The sequence below is a fragment of the Eretmochelys imbricata genome, chromosome 28 (assembly GCF_965152235.1).
Source record: "Eretmochelys imbricata isolate rEreImb1 chromosome 28, rEreImb1.hap1, whole genome shotgun sequence".
NCBI lineage: Eukaryota > Metazoa > Chordata > Testudines > Cheloniidae > Eretmochelys > Eretmochelys imbricata.
Window position 1 is genome coordinate 5,302,832 of NC_135599.1, and position 16,235 is coordinate 5,319,066.

General features: G+C 52.5%; 1 protein-coding gene across 1 annotated transcript in view; it reads right to left on the minus strand.

The window, feature by feature from the left end:
- The window catches only part of LOC144258216 (uncharacterized), a 970,182-nt gene that overhangs the window by 654,965 nt on the left and 298,982 nt on the right, over positions 1 to 16,235 (minus strand). The window contains exon 3 of the mRNA XM_077806620.1: positions 7,886 to 8,777. Within this exon, the coding sequence (XP_077662746.1) occupies positions 7,886 to 8,777 (892 nt within the window). The remainder of the gene's footprint in view (positions 1 to 7,885; positions 8,778 to 16,235) is intronic.

A 16,235-nucleotide genomic window follows, 5' to 3' on the forward strand; every position in this document is an offset into this window, starting at 1 on the left:
ATCTACTCCACCAGCCTCTCCACAAGGCACTCCAGCCGTCCCACAAACTTATCCACAATAGATCTTCAGGCTCCCCCACTACTTAACACAACGCTCAGTGATTTCAGCTCTTACTCGGTTCATCTCTTTGGTGAAGTCAGCTTGTAGTATAGGAACCTCAGTGATAGTACACCATTAGCCCAAAGTGAACTCATCAGCCTGTAACTAGACTCCTAACGAAATCAAAATTACCTCTGAGAGTCCACAGTGAAGAGAAAAGGAAGGGCAATTAGCATATAAGACCATCACCAAGGGACCCATGCTGCCAAGTATTAATACGTGTCCCCAACCTCTCTCAATTCACAGAGTTTTGGAACCCATGACCCTTGCCTAGCGAGTGATACTGAGTTGATGGTGAGTCCCTCCATCATAACAAAAGGCCAAGTACAGTTCCCAGCACAGTTCCCATAATCAGGGTAATAACAATTTATTCTTCCTGCCCCAATAACAGAGACACTGGGGATCCCACAGCAGCCAAAGTGACCATTTGGGCAGCTATGGCCTCGTTCTAGGCGGGGTGGGTGTGCCTATGCAAATGAGATCGGCCCCTGAAGTTCTTTTCCACAACTTGCCAGACCTCACCACCAGATGTCAGGGTGAGGCTCACCCTGACACTGCTTACACTCCGTGTGGCCTGCCAGTCTCGGAAGCGGCTGGCGCGTCCCTGCAGCCCCGGGGGTGGGGGGATCTCCACACGCTCCCCCGCCCCGAGGGCCGACTCTGCCATCTGTGGCAATGGGAGCTGCTGGGGTGGTGTCCGTGGGAAGCGATGGGTAGAGACCCCCCACCTAGGAGCTGCTGCCAGAGGGGGGTGTGGGTTGCTTTTGGGAGATGCCTGAGGTAAGAGCTGCACCCTCACTCTCTCCTGCACCCCAAGCTCCAGCCCAGAGCCCAACCCCCTGCACCCAAACTCCCTCCCAGAGTCCACCCCCTGCACTCCCTCCTGCACCCTACCCCCATGCCCCAGCCCAGAGCCCACACCCCACACCCAAACTTCTTCCCAGAGCCTGCGCCCGCACCCCCTCCTGCACCCCAACCCTCAACCCCAACCCACATCCCGCACCCAAACTTCCTCCCACAGGCCTCCCCCCACACCTGCTCTCGCACCCCAACCCTCTTCCCCAGCCCGGAGCCCACCCCCTGCACTCAAACTCCCTCCCAGAGCCTGACCTGCACCCTCTCCTGCACCCCAACCCCCTCCCCCAGCCCAGAGCCCACACCCCACACCCCACACCCAAACTCCCTCCCAGAGCCTGACCTGTACCCTCTCCTGCACCCCAACCCCCAACCCCAGCCCAGAGCCCACACCTGAACTCCCTCCCAGAACCTGGCCTCCCCACCCATTCCTGCACCCAACGCCATACCCCAGCCAAGACCCCACACATGCACCCAAACTGCATCCCAGCGCCTGTACCCCTCACCCCCTCCCACACCCTAACCCCCTGCCCCAGCCCAGAGCCCACACCACACACGCAATTCCTTCCCAGAGCCTGCCCCCACACCTGCTCCTGCACCCCAACCCCCTACCCCAGCCCAGACCCCGCACCCTGCATTCCCTCCTGCACCCCAACCCCCTGCCGCAACCCACAGCCCACACCCAAACTCCCTCCCAGAGCCCAACCCCTTTCCCTCTCCCTCCCATACCCAAACTCCCTCCCAGAGCCTTAGGCAGATGTGGGGGGAGGTGGATGGGGAGGCAGGACTTGGTCCCATTCTGGAAACCACCAAAAATTGTAGAAACCTGCCGCCCCTGTCCAGCCCAACCTTCTGCGGGTGCCCCTCAGGCCGCACCCGTGCAGGGTTTGAAGCTTGCATTGCTTAAATTCCAGGACGCTGGGGGACTTCAGCTCCCCTTTGTCCAGTGGGAACCTTCACCCCACTCCCAACCAGATTCTTCTCCATGGGATGACTGTCGGGGGGCTGGGCCCCTCTTTGTCTTTTCTCTCTGGGACAGGCCAGGGTACCTAGAACTGGGGTATCTGAGCACCCAGGACCTTCTATGGAGATGCCCTTCCCCTTCTGTGGTCTGATCTGTCTTTGACTCCAGCCTGTTTTCTATCCATCGTCAGCACCATCCCAAGCCAGCTGCACCCGCCTCAAAAAGACAGTGTCCCCTGGTGGGTGTAAATCACTGAGCTCTCTCCTCTCTGAGCACTGACTGCCCCTCTGTCTCCTTGCCCCTCAGTCTGGGCAGACGGGACCTTTCCCTCCAGGGCTGGAGGATTCCCCCTTCTCATCCGCTACTGTCCCAAGCCGCCCCTTGGGTGGGAATCTTAAAAGTACCAAGGTGACTTAGGAGCAGAAACCCCCACAGACCTTCCGTGCAATGGGCACCTGCCCCGCACTGAGCAGGACTGAAACTCCTGCAGGGATCTGCTCTTTCCACCTGCCTGTAAAGTCCAGCTTTCCCCAGCACATTTACTGCAGTGCACTCGGGTCACTGTTTCCATGGCTGACAGCAAAGAATTGCTCCCAGTTTCCCTTCTATCTGCAGCACGATTAGCCTGTGTCCGTGGTTAATGAGGTGGATCTAGTTGTCGATGGTTATTCATTCCCCACCTGGACAATTCACACAGTCCCTTTCCTGCTCAAATCCCCAGCACCTCCGTGATCCCGGTAGCAGGGGTTGGGTTTTCCCTGAGGCCCTGAGATTCTCAGGGTCCTTTTTTCCCTCCACCTGGAGTGAACTCAGCTTTTCCCCCATCCCAGACACTCCATGAAATAACAACAAGCAGCGTAAAGAAAGCAGGGAGGGAACATCTCCCAGCCAGGGCTAGAGGTGCCCAGGGCCCCCTGCTTCTCCATTGTTTCCATCGCAGAAGAGGAAGGTTCCTTGGAATTTGACACTCTGCTTTGCACAAGGGACAGAGAAAGATCTTGATGTTCCTGCGTCTGCACAAAGAAAATTGTCCTTCTGTGTGAAAGAGAGGCAGGAAATGGCCCCACGCTGGGACAATATCCTCAGGATTAAGAGCAAAGGACTCAGGCTGAGAACTGATTTAACTCCACTCATCTCATTTAACTCCTCTCATTAAGAAGTTGTCTTCCAGGGAGAGATAGCAAACTTGTGACATTAATCCAGACCCTGGGGGTTTGGGCTGCTTTAACTCTTGGAAAAAACATGAACTTGATTCAAGAAGGGAGAGAGGAGAAGCCTCAAGCTGCCTTTGGTCCAAGGCTGGTGTCTCCTGGACAGTGGGAAACATCCCTCACTGCTGCCAGGGGATAGGTGGCAACTGGTGACGTCCCAGGGCTGGGATGAAAGGGGAATGTTGCGTGGACTTTATCATACACGCCCCATCCTGCTTCTCAGAGCCCACAGGAAAGCATCTAGAGATGGGAGAGCCATTACTCAACTGCATTCTCAGGAGAAGTCAGTAGCTATCCTTGAACAGACACTCAGGAGAGTAACCACGGCGGTTCTGCAGAGACATCTGGTTGCCAGAGGATCCATCTAGGTTAAGGAGTGCTGGGGGATCTGCAGTTTTTGCAGTGGGGAGGAGTCTCGAGGTCACACGTTGCGGGTAAGCTGGGACATTAGGGACTCCAGGATGTGAGGCTGGTTAAAATGGAACTGCACAAAAAACCTTCCCCTTTGCTCCCTGCTTTGGTCTGTCCCCGTTTCATGAACATCTCCATCTCTACCCCGGCTCTCAGAAACCCCCTCTCTCCCTTGAGTATTTTCATGGTTTCTTCTTTGTTTCATGGTCTTTTTCAAAGATTTTTTGCCATCGAAATGATCAAGTACATTTAAAATGAGAAAAACAATCAAGCAACACATCTGCATCTCCTGCACCAGGCATGGCGTCGTGTCTGACTTTTTCTCCCGAAAAGTCCAGGCAGGCAGCGTCTCCCCCACATTTACTGCACACCAGGCCCAGAACTGAGCTTCACTGGCAGCAGCGATGGGGGACGGGTGGGCCTGAGCTGTCTGGGGATTATTTTAATCTATTTTTCGGAGGATGAAATCCATGCAGCTTCCACTTCTCCGTCTCTCCCCATGAAATAACATGTCTGTGCACGGCACCCAAACCTTTTCACAAGAAGAAGTGAAATGAAACGGCCACACGATGGCATCAGAACCTAAGACATGAGAAGCCATGTTCTTGTTCAATGTGCATTGAAGCTGAACGCAAGGGAGGTGTTTTTTCTTTGACTCCTAGCCCCCCCCACACACACTCTAATCCACTCGACACCCCTTTCCTCCCACAGCCAGGAATAGAACCCAGGAGTCATGACTATTAGCCCCCCTAATCTAGCCCACTAGATCCTTCTCCCTGGGACAAAGGAGAAGCTCTGCGACCCTGTACTGTCCCTTTGCCTCCCTGCTTGGGCGGCACTTGAAACCCAATGGGGTTTCCTTGGGCAGTTTTGAAACTTGCTCCCAGGGAGGGTGTAATTTTAGGTGCAGGTTCCAAACAGCGCAATGAACCAGCCAGAAGGGGCAGGAGGTATCGGTGTAGGAGCTATTGAAATAATCTTAGCAACGTACGTCAGGGGAACCGTTATTAATGACGACAGGTTTCAGAGTAGCAGCCGTGTTAGTCTGTATCTGCAAAAAGGAAAGGAGGACTTGTGGCACCTTAGAGACTAACCAATTTCTTTGAGCATAAGCTTTCGTGAGCTACAGCTCACTTCATCGGATGCATTCTGTAGCTCACGAAAGCTTATGCTCAAATAAATCGGTTAGCCTCTAAGGTGCCACAAGTCCTCCTGTTCTTTTTTTTTAGTTATTAAAGAAGTGTCAGTAAAAGGTCAGAATGGGATCGTCTCAGTGTCACAGTAGAGGGCTCTGTGATGGTTTTCAATTTGTCATCCCACCCTAGCCACCACCTAGCACATGTTTGAACCTCTTCCTCTCTTAGCGTTGCTCGTTATCAGAGAAGGGGAGAGAGCGTGAGCCACAGAAACAGAGACCTAGTGACTGAAGGAAACATTTCTTTGCTCTTTGCTTGGCTCTGTCAGTTATTTGGGTACAAACTCACCCCCCCACCCACTGTCTCTGCTGGGCTCAATGGGCAGGAAGAGCTCAGCTGTCAATGGGACTTGGGGAGCTCGGGACATTACTGTGGCTTAACAGGGAAATCCTTGCTGATCTCAAATACAAAAAAGAAGGTTACAAGAAGTGGAAGATTGGACAAATGACCAGGGATGAGTATAAAAATATTGCTTGGGTATGCAGGAGTGAAATCAGGAAGGCCAAATCACACCTGGAGTTGTAGCTAGCAAGAGATGTTAAGAGTAACAAGAAGGGTTTCTTCAGGTATGTTGGCAACAAGGAGAAAGCCAAGGAAAGTGTGGGCCCCTTACTGAATGAGGGAGGCAACCTAGTGACAGAGGATGTGAAAAAAGCTAATGTACTCAATGCTTTTTTTGCCTGTCTTCACAAACAAGCTCAGCTCCCAGACTGCTGCCCTGGGCAGCACAGCATGGGGAGGAGATGACCAGCCCTCTGTGGAGAAAGAAGTGGTTCGGGACTATTTAGAAAAGCTGGACGAGCACAAGTCCATGGGGCCGGATGCGTTGCACCCGAGAGGGCTAAAGTAGTGGCGGATGTGATTGCAGAGCCGTGGGCCAATATCTTTGAAAACTCATGGTGATCGGGGGAAGTCCCAGACGACTGGGGTGTATCAGTCCGATTTTGGGGTGTATAAGTAGGGGCATTGCCAGCAGATCGAGGGATGTGATCCTTCCCCTCAATTCGACACTGGTGAGGCCTCATCTGGAGTACTGTGTCCAGTTTTGGGCCCCACACTACAAGAAGGATGTGGAGAAATTGGAGAGAGTCCAGCGAAAGGCAACAAAAATGATTCGGGGTCTGGAACACATGCCTTATGAGGAGAGGCTGAGGGAACTGGGATTGTTTACTCTACAGAAGAGATGAATGAGGGGGGATGTCATAGCTGCTTTGAACTAAATGAAGGTGGATCCAAAGAGGACGGATCTAGACTATTCTCAGTGACAGCAGATGACAGGACAAGGAGTAATGGTCATTTTGCAGTGGGGGAGATTTAGGTTGGATATTAGAAAAAACTTTTTCACTAGGAGGGTGGTGAAACACTGGAATGGGTTTCCTCGGGAGGTGGTGGAATCTCCTTCCTGAGAAGTTTTTAAGATCAGGCTTGACAAAGCCCTGGCTGGGATGATTTAGTTGGGGATTGGTCCTCCTCTGGGCATGGGATTGGACTAGATACCTCCTGAGGACCCTTCCAACCCCAATATCCTAGGATTCTATGATCATTTGGCCAACAACATGCAGCAAAGCACCCAACTAAGTTGCATGAATGCTCTTTAAACCACTCCTCAATTATACAGAGACACCAGCATATCTCCCCAGCTCTCAGCCTTGCACCTCAGAAATGTACCATCTTACACGGCTCACGGCCTTCTCTTGAAAAGTGTAAGCTCATTAATTAGTTCGCCACTTCATCAAAAATAAAGGGGATATGCACCAGCCTTTGTCATGTGAGCAACTTTCCCAAGCACTTTGGACAAACTCAGGAGTAAGTATAAAATAGTAAAATAAGTTTATTAACTACAGAAAGTTAGATTTTAACTGAGTATAAGTGTTCGTCACAGAGGTCAAAAGTGGTCACAAAACAAATGAAAATAGACTCCCAGTCTAAACTCTAATTTGAATATACTGAGCAAGAATTGGATCAAACAGCTTTTCTCATCACTGCTTGCTCCAGGCAATGTTGAGTTCTTAATACACAGACTGAATTCCCTCTCAGCCTGGGACCAATCTCTGCAGTTCAAATTCTGAATCTTCCAGACAATCTTCCAGGTGTTGAGATTGGGGAAGAGACAGGCCACGTGGGGGTGTATTTGACTCTCATACATATTTTTTCTCCAGCTGCTAGGTCGATTCTTGCCGTGATGCTGGGGTTAGTTAGCCCCCAATATGGAGCAGCAGTTTGCCTCCTGCACCTTGTGGTAGGCGTGTCACAGCTCCTTCACTTTGACCCCGCACGGCAGTGTGTCCCTGTCATGGCCCCTTTCTATCATGCATCACGAAATCTGCGTGCACACCTCAGGAGTTACACCGCAGAAAGCTGCTTTCCTCTTATTTACCCTATGTTCTTCTGTTGTTACAGAGGGGAAAAGACATTTTTCCCTATCCCTTCCCTATTCCTGCTCTTTGTTATACTTCTATATATTTTAAGGGAGGAAAACGGCCGTAAAAATATCTGCCTTCAGGAAAACCTGAAGCAACAGCACTCTGATGAACTGTGACAACTGGGAATGAAACAATATGATCCTGGTGGGGGAACTTGATGACTAACAATTGTTTTTAAATGGGGGAACAGTATAACTGTGATGCTCAGGCTTTGTTTAGACTAGGACATGTGATGGAGTTTAGGTCAGGTCAAGGGGAAAGCTAATGCCCACCACTGCACCTCGGCTGCATCTGCACGACAACTGTAATTGTCTTTTAACACCAAGATCACTAACTTGAGCAGCCAACGCCATGTACAGTCCTAGTGGATGTAAGGCACGGGTAGTTTTTGCCTCAGTGTAGCTTGTTGGGAACAAACCTCTCTCCCCCACCTGGAGCTGATGAACATTCCTGGCTGGAGGGACACACGCTCCTTTGACCCAAAAGGAAAGGAGTTGATAGAAAACATCACAGGACTGACCCCAAAGAAGGGTGAGCTGCAAAAGGCAGGAGCAGGCAACTCATCTGGGGGAGCTGAGTAACCACGGTGAAGATGGGGCACAGATCACTAAGTGGGAATTAGCAAATGTGATTTAAAAGAAAAAAATACCTTTGGCCAGCCCTAGTCAAGGCATTTGTTACAGATCACTCCCATGTGGATTTTCTGATGTCTAATAAGGGTTGAGCTCCGTATGAAGCGTTTCCCACACTCAGAGCACATGTAGGGCCTCTCCCCTGTGTGGATTCGCTGATGTGTGATAAGGGCTGAGCTTTGATTGAAGTGTTTCCCACACTCAGGGCATCCATAAGGTTTCTCACCTGTATGGATTCGCTGATGTATGATAAAGTATGAGCTCCGATTGAAGCGTTTCCCACACTCAGAGCATCCATAAGGCTTCTCACCTGTGTGGATTCTTCTATGTGTGGTCAGTACAGAGCTCCGATTAAAGCTTTTCCCGCACTCAGAGCACGTGTAGGGGGTCTCTCCTGTGTGCGTTCTCTGATGTGTGGTAAGGGCTGAGCTATAACGGAAGCATTCCCCACACTCAGAGCATGTGTAGGGTGCGTCTCCCGTGTGGATTCGCTGATGTGTGATCAGGTTTGAGCTCCGATTGAAGCTTTTCCCACACTGAGAGCATGTGTAGGGCCTCTCCCCTGTGTGGATTCGCTGATGTGAGAGGAGGGATGAACTGTCAATGAAGTGCTTCCCACACTCAGGGCATCCATAAGGTTTCTCACCCGTGTGGATTTTCCGATGTCTAATCAGGTGTGAGCTCTGCTTGAAGTGTTTCCCACACTCAGGGCATCCATAAGGTTTCTCACCCGTGTGGATTTTCCGATGTTTAATAAGGTGTGAGCTCTGCTTGAAGTGTTTCCCACACTCAGGGCATCCATAAGGTTTCTCACCCGTGTGGATTTTCCGATGTGTAATAAGGTGTGAGCTCTGCTTGAAGTGTTTCCCACACTCAGGGCAGCCATAAGGTTTCTCACCCGTGTGGATTTTCCGATGTGTAATAAGGTGTGAGCTCTGCTTGAAGTGTTTCCCACACTCAGGGCATCCGTAAGGTTTCTCACCTGTGTGGATTCTCTGATGTGTGAGAAGGTCTGAGCTCCCTTTGAAGCTTTTCCCACACTCGAGGCATGTGTAGCATGTTCCTTCCAAGTTCATTCTCTCACGTGTAATAAGGTCTGACTGACTACCGAAGTTTTCCTCTGGCCTCTGCTGACTCTCACAGGCTTTTGTTTCTTCTGGGCGTGCACAGCTCCCAGAATCATTCCCTTTGGACCTTCCTGACAACATCCCATGGGCTTCTACTCGCTCAGCCTCTTCCTCCTGGGGTTCCTCCTCGTTTTCACTCACCATCCCAACACCTGAGAGGACACCGAGAGAATCCAGACGTAAGTCTCTGCCTGCGCCAGAGAGAAAGGAAATCTCAGAGAGAAGAATGGAAAAGGGATGAAGGAACCAAAATGTGTACAGGACAGATCAAACCTATCAGGGAGCTGATTTTCCCTTCAACCTTCCCCAGAGGAGAGAAACGAAGGGATCAGTTCTGGGTCCGTATCTCAGAAGAAATCTCAGGGGACAGCGAGATTGGGGAGGGACCTGCTGCCAGTTGTCAGTCAGGATAGGTGGGAAGCCATGAGTGACCTCTGCCTAATGATTCCACATCTGCAGGGAACAATCCTGAACTTGGAGAGCTCACAAGGTCTTTGTAGGGCATCCCAAATGTTTCCTGTATTCACCGACAGTTTTGGGGTTGGTTTAACCAATGCCTCACCTATGAAGGCAGCTCTCGGGAGCACTTTTTTCTTAGAGCCATGAAGGTCTGGGACGCACGACTCCTCCCCTCGTTCCAGCTGCGAGATCACATCAGTTCTGGAAACTGGAAACCCTGCTCAAGGCAAAGAAAACAAGGGAGGTCAGTGGAATTTGTGGGATACTTGTCACAAAGAATATTCCATGCTTTTAAGCCCAGCTCACTTTGAAGTAGTAACGTCCCAAGGCAGGCTTCCTTGGCTCAAAGTGCCAGGAGATGATGATTATCAATCATATTCATTACCTTAGTGCCTAAGGGCCTACTAACAGTGGGTCCTCATTTTGCTAGACACAGTACAAACCGAGAAGCGTTGATGGCCCGTGTCCTGAAGAAGTTTCAATCTAAATAGACAAGGCAGACACAGAATGGGGGAAGGGGTAGAACCAACCAGCAGAGTGAACTCCGTGAAGGCAGAGTGGCAGATCTGATCAACACAGGCCTAGATCTTGAGACTATCGGATATAATGTTACAACCAGGGCCAGTGTTTTCCGGAAGCCCAACACCCTCCTCCTTGTGAAAAGAAAAGGAGGATTTGTGGCACCTTAGAGACTATCCAATTTATTTGAGCATAAGCTTTCGTGAGCTGCAGCTCACTTCATCGGATGCAAACTGTGGAAAGTTGAGAAGATCTTTTTCTATACACACAAATCAAGAAAAAAATACCTCCTCCCACCCCACTCTCATGCTGGTAATAGCTTATCTAAAGTCATCACTCTCCTTACAATGTGTATGATAATCAAGGTGGCCCATTTCAAGCACAAATCCAGGGTTTAACAAGAATGTAGGGGGGGTGGGGCGAGCAGGAAAAAACAAGGGGAAATAGGTTACCTTGCATAATGACTTAGCCACTCCGAGAGCTGGATATGAAGCCGGGGAATCTCCCCTAAGCCTGACTGGTGGCTTCCCCCTTCGTATTTCAAGGCACCCGCTGGTTAGTTGGGTCAGGCTCCAGCACTACGACTCTGGTCCTTTTTCCAAGCCCCGTCTAGGTAGGTTATTTTCTGTTCACCAGATTGGAGCATTTCCACCTCCGAACCTCATGGGTCTCTTCCTCGAATCCAGGCCACTTATTAAACAACTCCAGGCAGGTCTGCCACCCCCTAGCCTCCTCCTTTTCTCCACCCTGTGCATTTCCTGCCCCGCTGCAACCTCCAAACCAGACGGTGCAAACCTTCCCCTCTCCGGTGTATTTGCTGTCCCTCTCCCTCCTGCAGGAACAGATCAGAACCCCCTCAATAATCCCTACCTGAGCTGGCTCCTCTGCAGCCATGTCACTCCCTTGTCCCATGGGAGGACGGGATGAACCGGAAAGAAACATGAGCGTCGTTCTGCAACCTGGCCGGGCACGAAGGGCTGTTGTGGAAGTTTATGAACGGGCATTAGTTCATTTCACATCACGCTTCCCCCAGGCTCTTTCCTTGCAGAGTGAGATCTGAGATTCTGCCATGCTGAGAAAATGCTCAATCTCTGGATCACAGCAGAGACCTGGCACCTCCTGCCAGGCTAAGACCACAGACACACTTTTAACCTCCTTTCTCCCTCCCGCATCCCAAAACAAAGTCTCTGAACGCAATCCTAGAAAAAAGCAGAACCAAAGGAGTCCCTTTCGAGGATTCCCTCTGACACTGACCCCACGGCAGCCACACCCCAGCAGGAGGGACATGGAGTCAGGAACTGGGTTTTCCTCTCTCTCATCCTCGTCTTGTCCACAGGAAAGTGATTCTCGCCACACTGCAGTAATACATCTGTCTGGGCAGATGAGAGAGCTGGAAATCTCTTTCAAAACTCTTTTATCCCACGGACCCTGTCAATCTCTTTATCTCCTTTTCCCTGTGCCCTCTCCATGCCTGTCTGCTAGGAAACTCTCATTCCTGGGTTGTTTGCTCCCCCATGGCTGGATTTGCTCCTGCAAATGGCAGGAGAAATGGGGTGGGGGGCTTTTTATGTAGAGTAATTTTATAGTCCTTCACTGCCTGCCTGGGATTTCCCCATTGCCTGCCAAGGACCCCCACCTGCCTTCCACCAGGATCTGCCAGCCCATTTGCCTGGGACCCCCTCCTCCTCCCAGCAGGACCCCCTGATGCTTTACAGGAGGACCCCTCACTCTGCGCCAGGGACCGCCCCACCACAGTGCTGTGCACTGGGCATGGCAATGGTCCCAGGAGCCAGCTGGGCAATCCCAGACAGAGCCCCTGGCACAGCACCAGGCAGCGTCTAATCCCCTGCCCCACCTGCCCAAGAGACCCCCACCCCCACTGGTCTGCAGCCAACAGGCCCCCAGCGATACCCACCTCCAGGACCCATAGCCTTAGGGCTGGGCACATCAGAACTACCCCCCGAAACCCCAAACCCTCCAGAACCCACCAACCTGACTAGGGCCCCCCCTGCCCAGCCACGCAGAGGCCTCCCCCTACCACAATGTCCCTTCAGCTCCCGCTGCAATCTCCCCACACAGACACCTGCCCCCCCAGCAACAGTGTTCCCTCAGAGTGTCTGACAAGTGGACAGAAAGTTATCACCACCCCCTGCTGGCCAGTCACACAGGCAGAGGGAGCCCGGGGGGACGCCTCTTTAACAGGAGAAGGGAAGCCATGGAGGGCCAAAATAAGTAAGACATTTCCATACTCTGTCACTAGCAAATAATGGCCACCATGGATCCACCCCAGAGTTGGCTACATCTTTGCACTGCGGGAAGCCCCCCCTCACGGAGACCCTTTGTCATGGGGTTTGGGATACTTCTGGTCCCACGCTGCACTCAGAGGGACCTCCTCATCCCGTGCCAGCTGGAGAAAAGAAAAGGGTCCAGCCAACTCTCCTGTTACCAACTGGGAACCACCCATCCCCCAAACAGGGGGAGGCCCCTGGCTTTGATGGGTATTGAATATATGGCTAGTCTCTTTTATCAGCAAACATTTTTAACAGAGAGAAAGGAGGGAACAAATGATTCTTAAAGGAGAGGGAAAGATGATCATTGTTGCAGGGGGGTTAATTTCCCAACCAGGATGGAGAAGGACTCAGGGCGACAGGTTCCCCCCAAGGAAGGACAACTTGCTGGTATTTACAGACATGGGGAACAGCCCCAAACCCAAGAGGATTTTTAATTGACATTTGTTAATGACATCGAAAGAGGGAAACCTGAGATTTGAGATCAGTGTTCAGAAATGAAAGAGAAAGGGTGGAAATCTGAGGGATTTTCGATCCATTTATGCAAATTATAGAGAGGAAAGTGGAAAATGAGAGGGATTTTATAGCAGTTGTTGATAGGAGGTAAAAGCTGAGTGTATTTCCCACCACTATTTGGTCAATGAATAGAGCGGAAATGGGCAACGTTGGCAAACGTTTTAGATCCATATTCAGGAATCTGAGAAAAGGTGTAAATCTGAGATTTTCGTCGTAATTTATAATTACAGAGACGGGGAAAGCTCTCAGGGGCATATTCAATTAGAAGTAGACAACTAGAGTAAAAGTGGGGCAAACGTTGAGGGTATTTTTTATGAATCTTTGAGACGTACAGAGAAAACGTGTCACAAACTACGCAACTGAGAACATGGGATAAATGCCAAGACCGGGGGGGATTTTATGTGGCTATTAAAGGACTAGCTGGAAGAGGGGGACCATTTGTCATATAAAATCCAGCCTGTCCAATACATAAACAGAAAGTGATGGTCCCCCCCACCACGGCCCCCGTTCACCTGGGCAGCAGCGAGCCCTCTGAGGGGCTGACTGAAGGGGGCGGGGGCGGGAGCTGGAGGGCTCCCTGGGGGCGGGGAGGGGGCGGCAGTGGGGGATGGGCAGGTGGGGGGCAGAGAGTCACTTTCCTGCCCCCCCCCGCCGAGCGCTCCCCCCCGGGGTCTCCCACTCACCGGGGCGGGTCCCAGCTGGACAAAGCCCCCCCCCACGGCCGGGCACGGGGGGGTTAATGACGGGCCCCACCCCGCACAGACCACGGAGGGGAGACGCAGATGCGCCTCCTGCAGATACGACACGAGGCAGCGCCTGGTCTGCTCCAGGGCCCGCCCCCAGACGATGCCCCGCCCCCGGTCTGCTCCAGGCTCCGCCCCCAGGCGCTGCCTCGTGTCGGGTCTCTGGGAGGAGCAGCTGCGGCTCCCTCCGGGGTCTGTGGTGGGGGGGCCTGTCATTAACCCCCCCGTGCCTGGCCGGGGGGTGGCTTTCCCCAGCTTGGACCAGCCCCTGGCTCTGCCTGCCCCCGACCCGGTGAGTGCGAGACCCCGCGGGGGGGGGAGCGCTGTTGGGGGGGCAGGAAAGTGACTCTCTGTCCCCGGCACGGCTGGGATTGGGGGGGGCAGAGACTGGGGCCCGGCGGGTGCGGTCCTTTGGGGGTTGTTGGGGGGAGAAGCCGGAGTTGCGGGGGGTGGGGGTTGAACTGTCTCTGTGCAGCCAGGAAATTCCCGGGGGGGAAGTGGGGGGCGGCGGGGGAGTTAATTGGATCCCCTTCCCCCCCCCCACGGGCACAAATGCCCCCCAGTTTTCCCCTTTTCCCTCTCGGTAGCTCCCACGTGGTTGTAAACTCCCCCCCACCCCCCCATTGATCCGCTCTCTCGTCTCCCCTGATCACCCCCCCGTCTCTCCCTCCTCCTCACATGTCCATTGAAACTCCCCTCCCGTTGGGGGGGGGATTTCCCTCCCCCCCCCGTTTTATCCGCAGCGATTTGTCCCGGTGTCGGTGGTAAGTTGGAGCCCGGAGCCATCCCCCAACCTGGCTGCCCCGGCGTGGGGGTGGGAGGAGACGCCGGGTCTCTGCCGGGGCGGGGAAGGGAGGGGACGTGTCCCCCATGGGGCTGCCCCCGATCCCGGCTTCCGAGTCCCACTTGCTGCCCCCCAACTGCAGCACCGTTGCCCCCAGCACCCACCGACCCCCACCTGCCCATCCCCCGCTACCGCCCCCTCCCCTCCCCCAGGGAGCCCTCCAGCTCCCCCCCCCCGCCCCCTTCAGTCAGCCCCTCAGAGGGCTCCCTGCTGCCCAGGTGAACGGGGGTGGCGCGGGGTGGGGGGACGATCACTCTCTGTTTATGTATTGGACAGGCTGGATTTTATATCACAAACGGTCCCCCTTTTCCAGTTCGTTCTTTAATAGCCACATAAAATCCCCCCCGGTCTTGGCGTTTATCCCATGTTCTCAGTTGCGTAGTTTGTGACACGTTTTCTCTGTACGTCTCAAAGATTCATAAAAAAGTTTGCCCCACTTTTACTCTTGTTGTCTACTTCTAATTGAATATGCCCCTGAGAGCTTTCCCTGTCTCTGTAATTATAAATTACGACGAAAATCTCAGATTGACACCTTTCCTCAGATTCCTGAATATGGATCTAAAACGTTTGCCAATGTTGCCCATTTCCGCTCTATTCATTGACCAAATAGTGGTGGGAAATACACTCAGCTTTGACCTCTGTGACAAAGTGGGACTGTTCTTAATGTTTCCTCTGAATAGTGTGGGGGTGCCTCAGTTTCCCCTATGAAGTTCTTAAGTATCTAGGGGGTGGGATAAGGGTGTATGATCATTGCAGAGCCCTAGAGGGCAGGTGTATGCAGGGGTCTGGACACAGAGAATGGCCGACACCCTGTTTCCTGGCCACTGATGGCCTGGGTCCTTCTCCCCCTGCAAGGTGAGAGCTAAAGGGTTGGAGAACAAAGGAATCAGGTGACCTCCTGGCTCCGGAAAGGAACAAAGCCCAAAGGAGGAGGGGCTGGAGGGAGTTTCAGTTTGGGGCTGGCTGGGACATGGAGTGAAGGGCAGAGGTGGCTGTCTGGCTCACTTTCCCCCCCCAAAATGGCCCCAGCTGAGGGGTCCTGTTCTCTGCACCTGCAAGCTCTGTTTTAGATCATGTTCCTGTCATCTAATAAACCTTCTATTTTACTGGCTGGCTGAGAGTCACGTCTGACTGCGGAGTTGGGGGGCAGGACCCTCTGGCTTCCCCAGGAGCCCTGCCTGAGCGGACTCGCTGTGGGAAGTGCACGGAGGGGCAGAGGAGGCTGAATGGTCCGAGGTCAGACCCAGGAAGGTGGAAGCTGGGTGAGCTGTGTGTCCTGAAGATAGGCTGCTCCCAGAAAGGCGACTGCCCCAGAGTCCTGCCCGGCTTCATGGGGAGCAGTTCCAGAGCATCGCCCAGGGACTCCGTGACAACCTCCTATCAACAACTGCTATAAAATCCCTCTCATTTTCCACTTTCCTCTCTATAATTTGCATAAATGGATCCAAAATCCCTCAGATTTCCATCCTTTCTCTTTCATTTCTGAACACTGATCTCAAATCTCAGGTTTCCCTCTGAGGATGTCATTATCAAATGTCAATTAAAAATCCTCTCGAGTTTGGGGCTGTTCCCCATGTCTGTAAATCCTAGCAACTTGTCCTTCCTTGGGGGGAACCTGTCGCCCTGAGTCCTTCTCCATCCTGGTTGGGAAATTAACCCCCCTGCAACAATGATCATCTTTCCCTCTCCTTTGAGAATCATTTGTTCCCTCCTTTCTCTCTGTTAAAAATGTTTGCTGATAAAAGAGACTAGCCATATATTCAATACCCATCAAAGCCAGGGGCCTCCCCCTGTTTGGGGGATGGGTGGTTCCCAGTTGGTAACAGGAGAGTTGGCTGGACCCTTTTCTTTTCTCCAGCTGGCACGGGATGAGGAGGTCCCTCTGAGTGCAGCGTGGTGCAGAAATATCCCAAACCCCATGACAAAGGGTCTCCATGAAGGGGGGCTT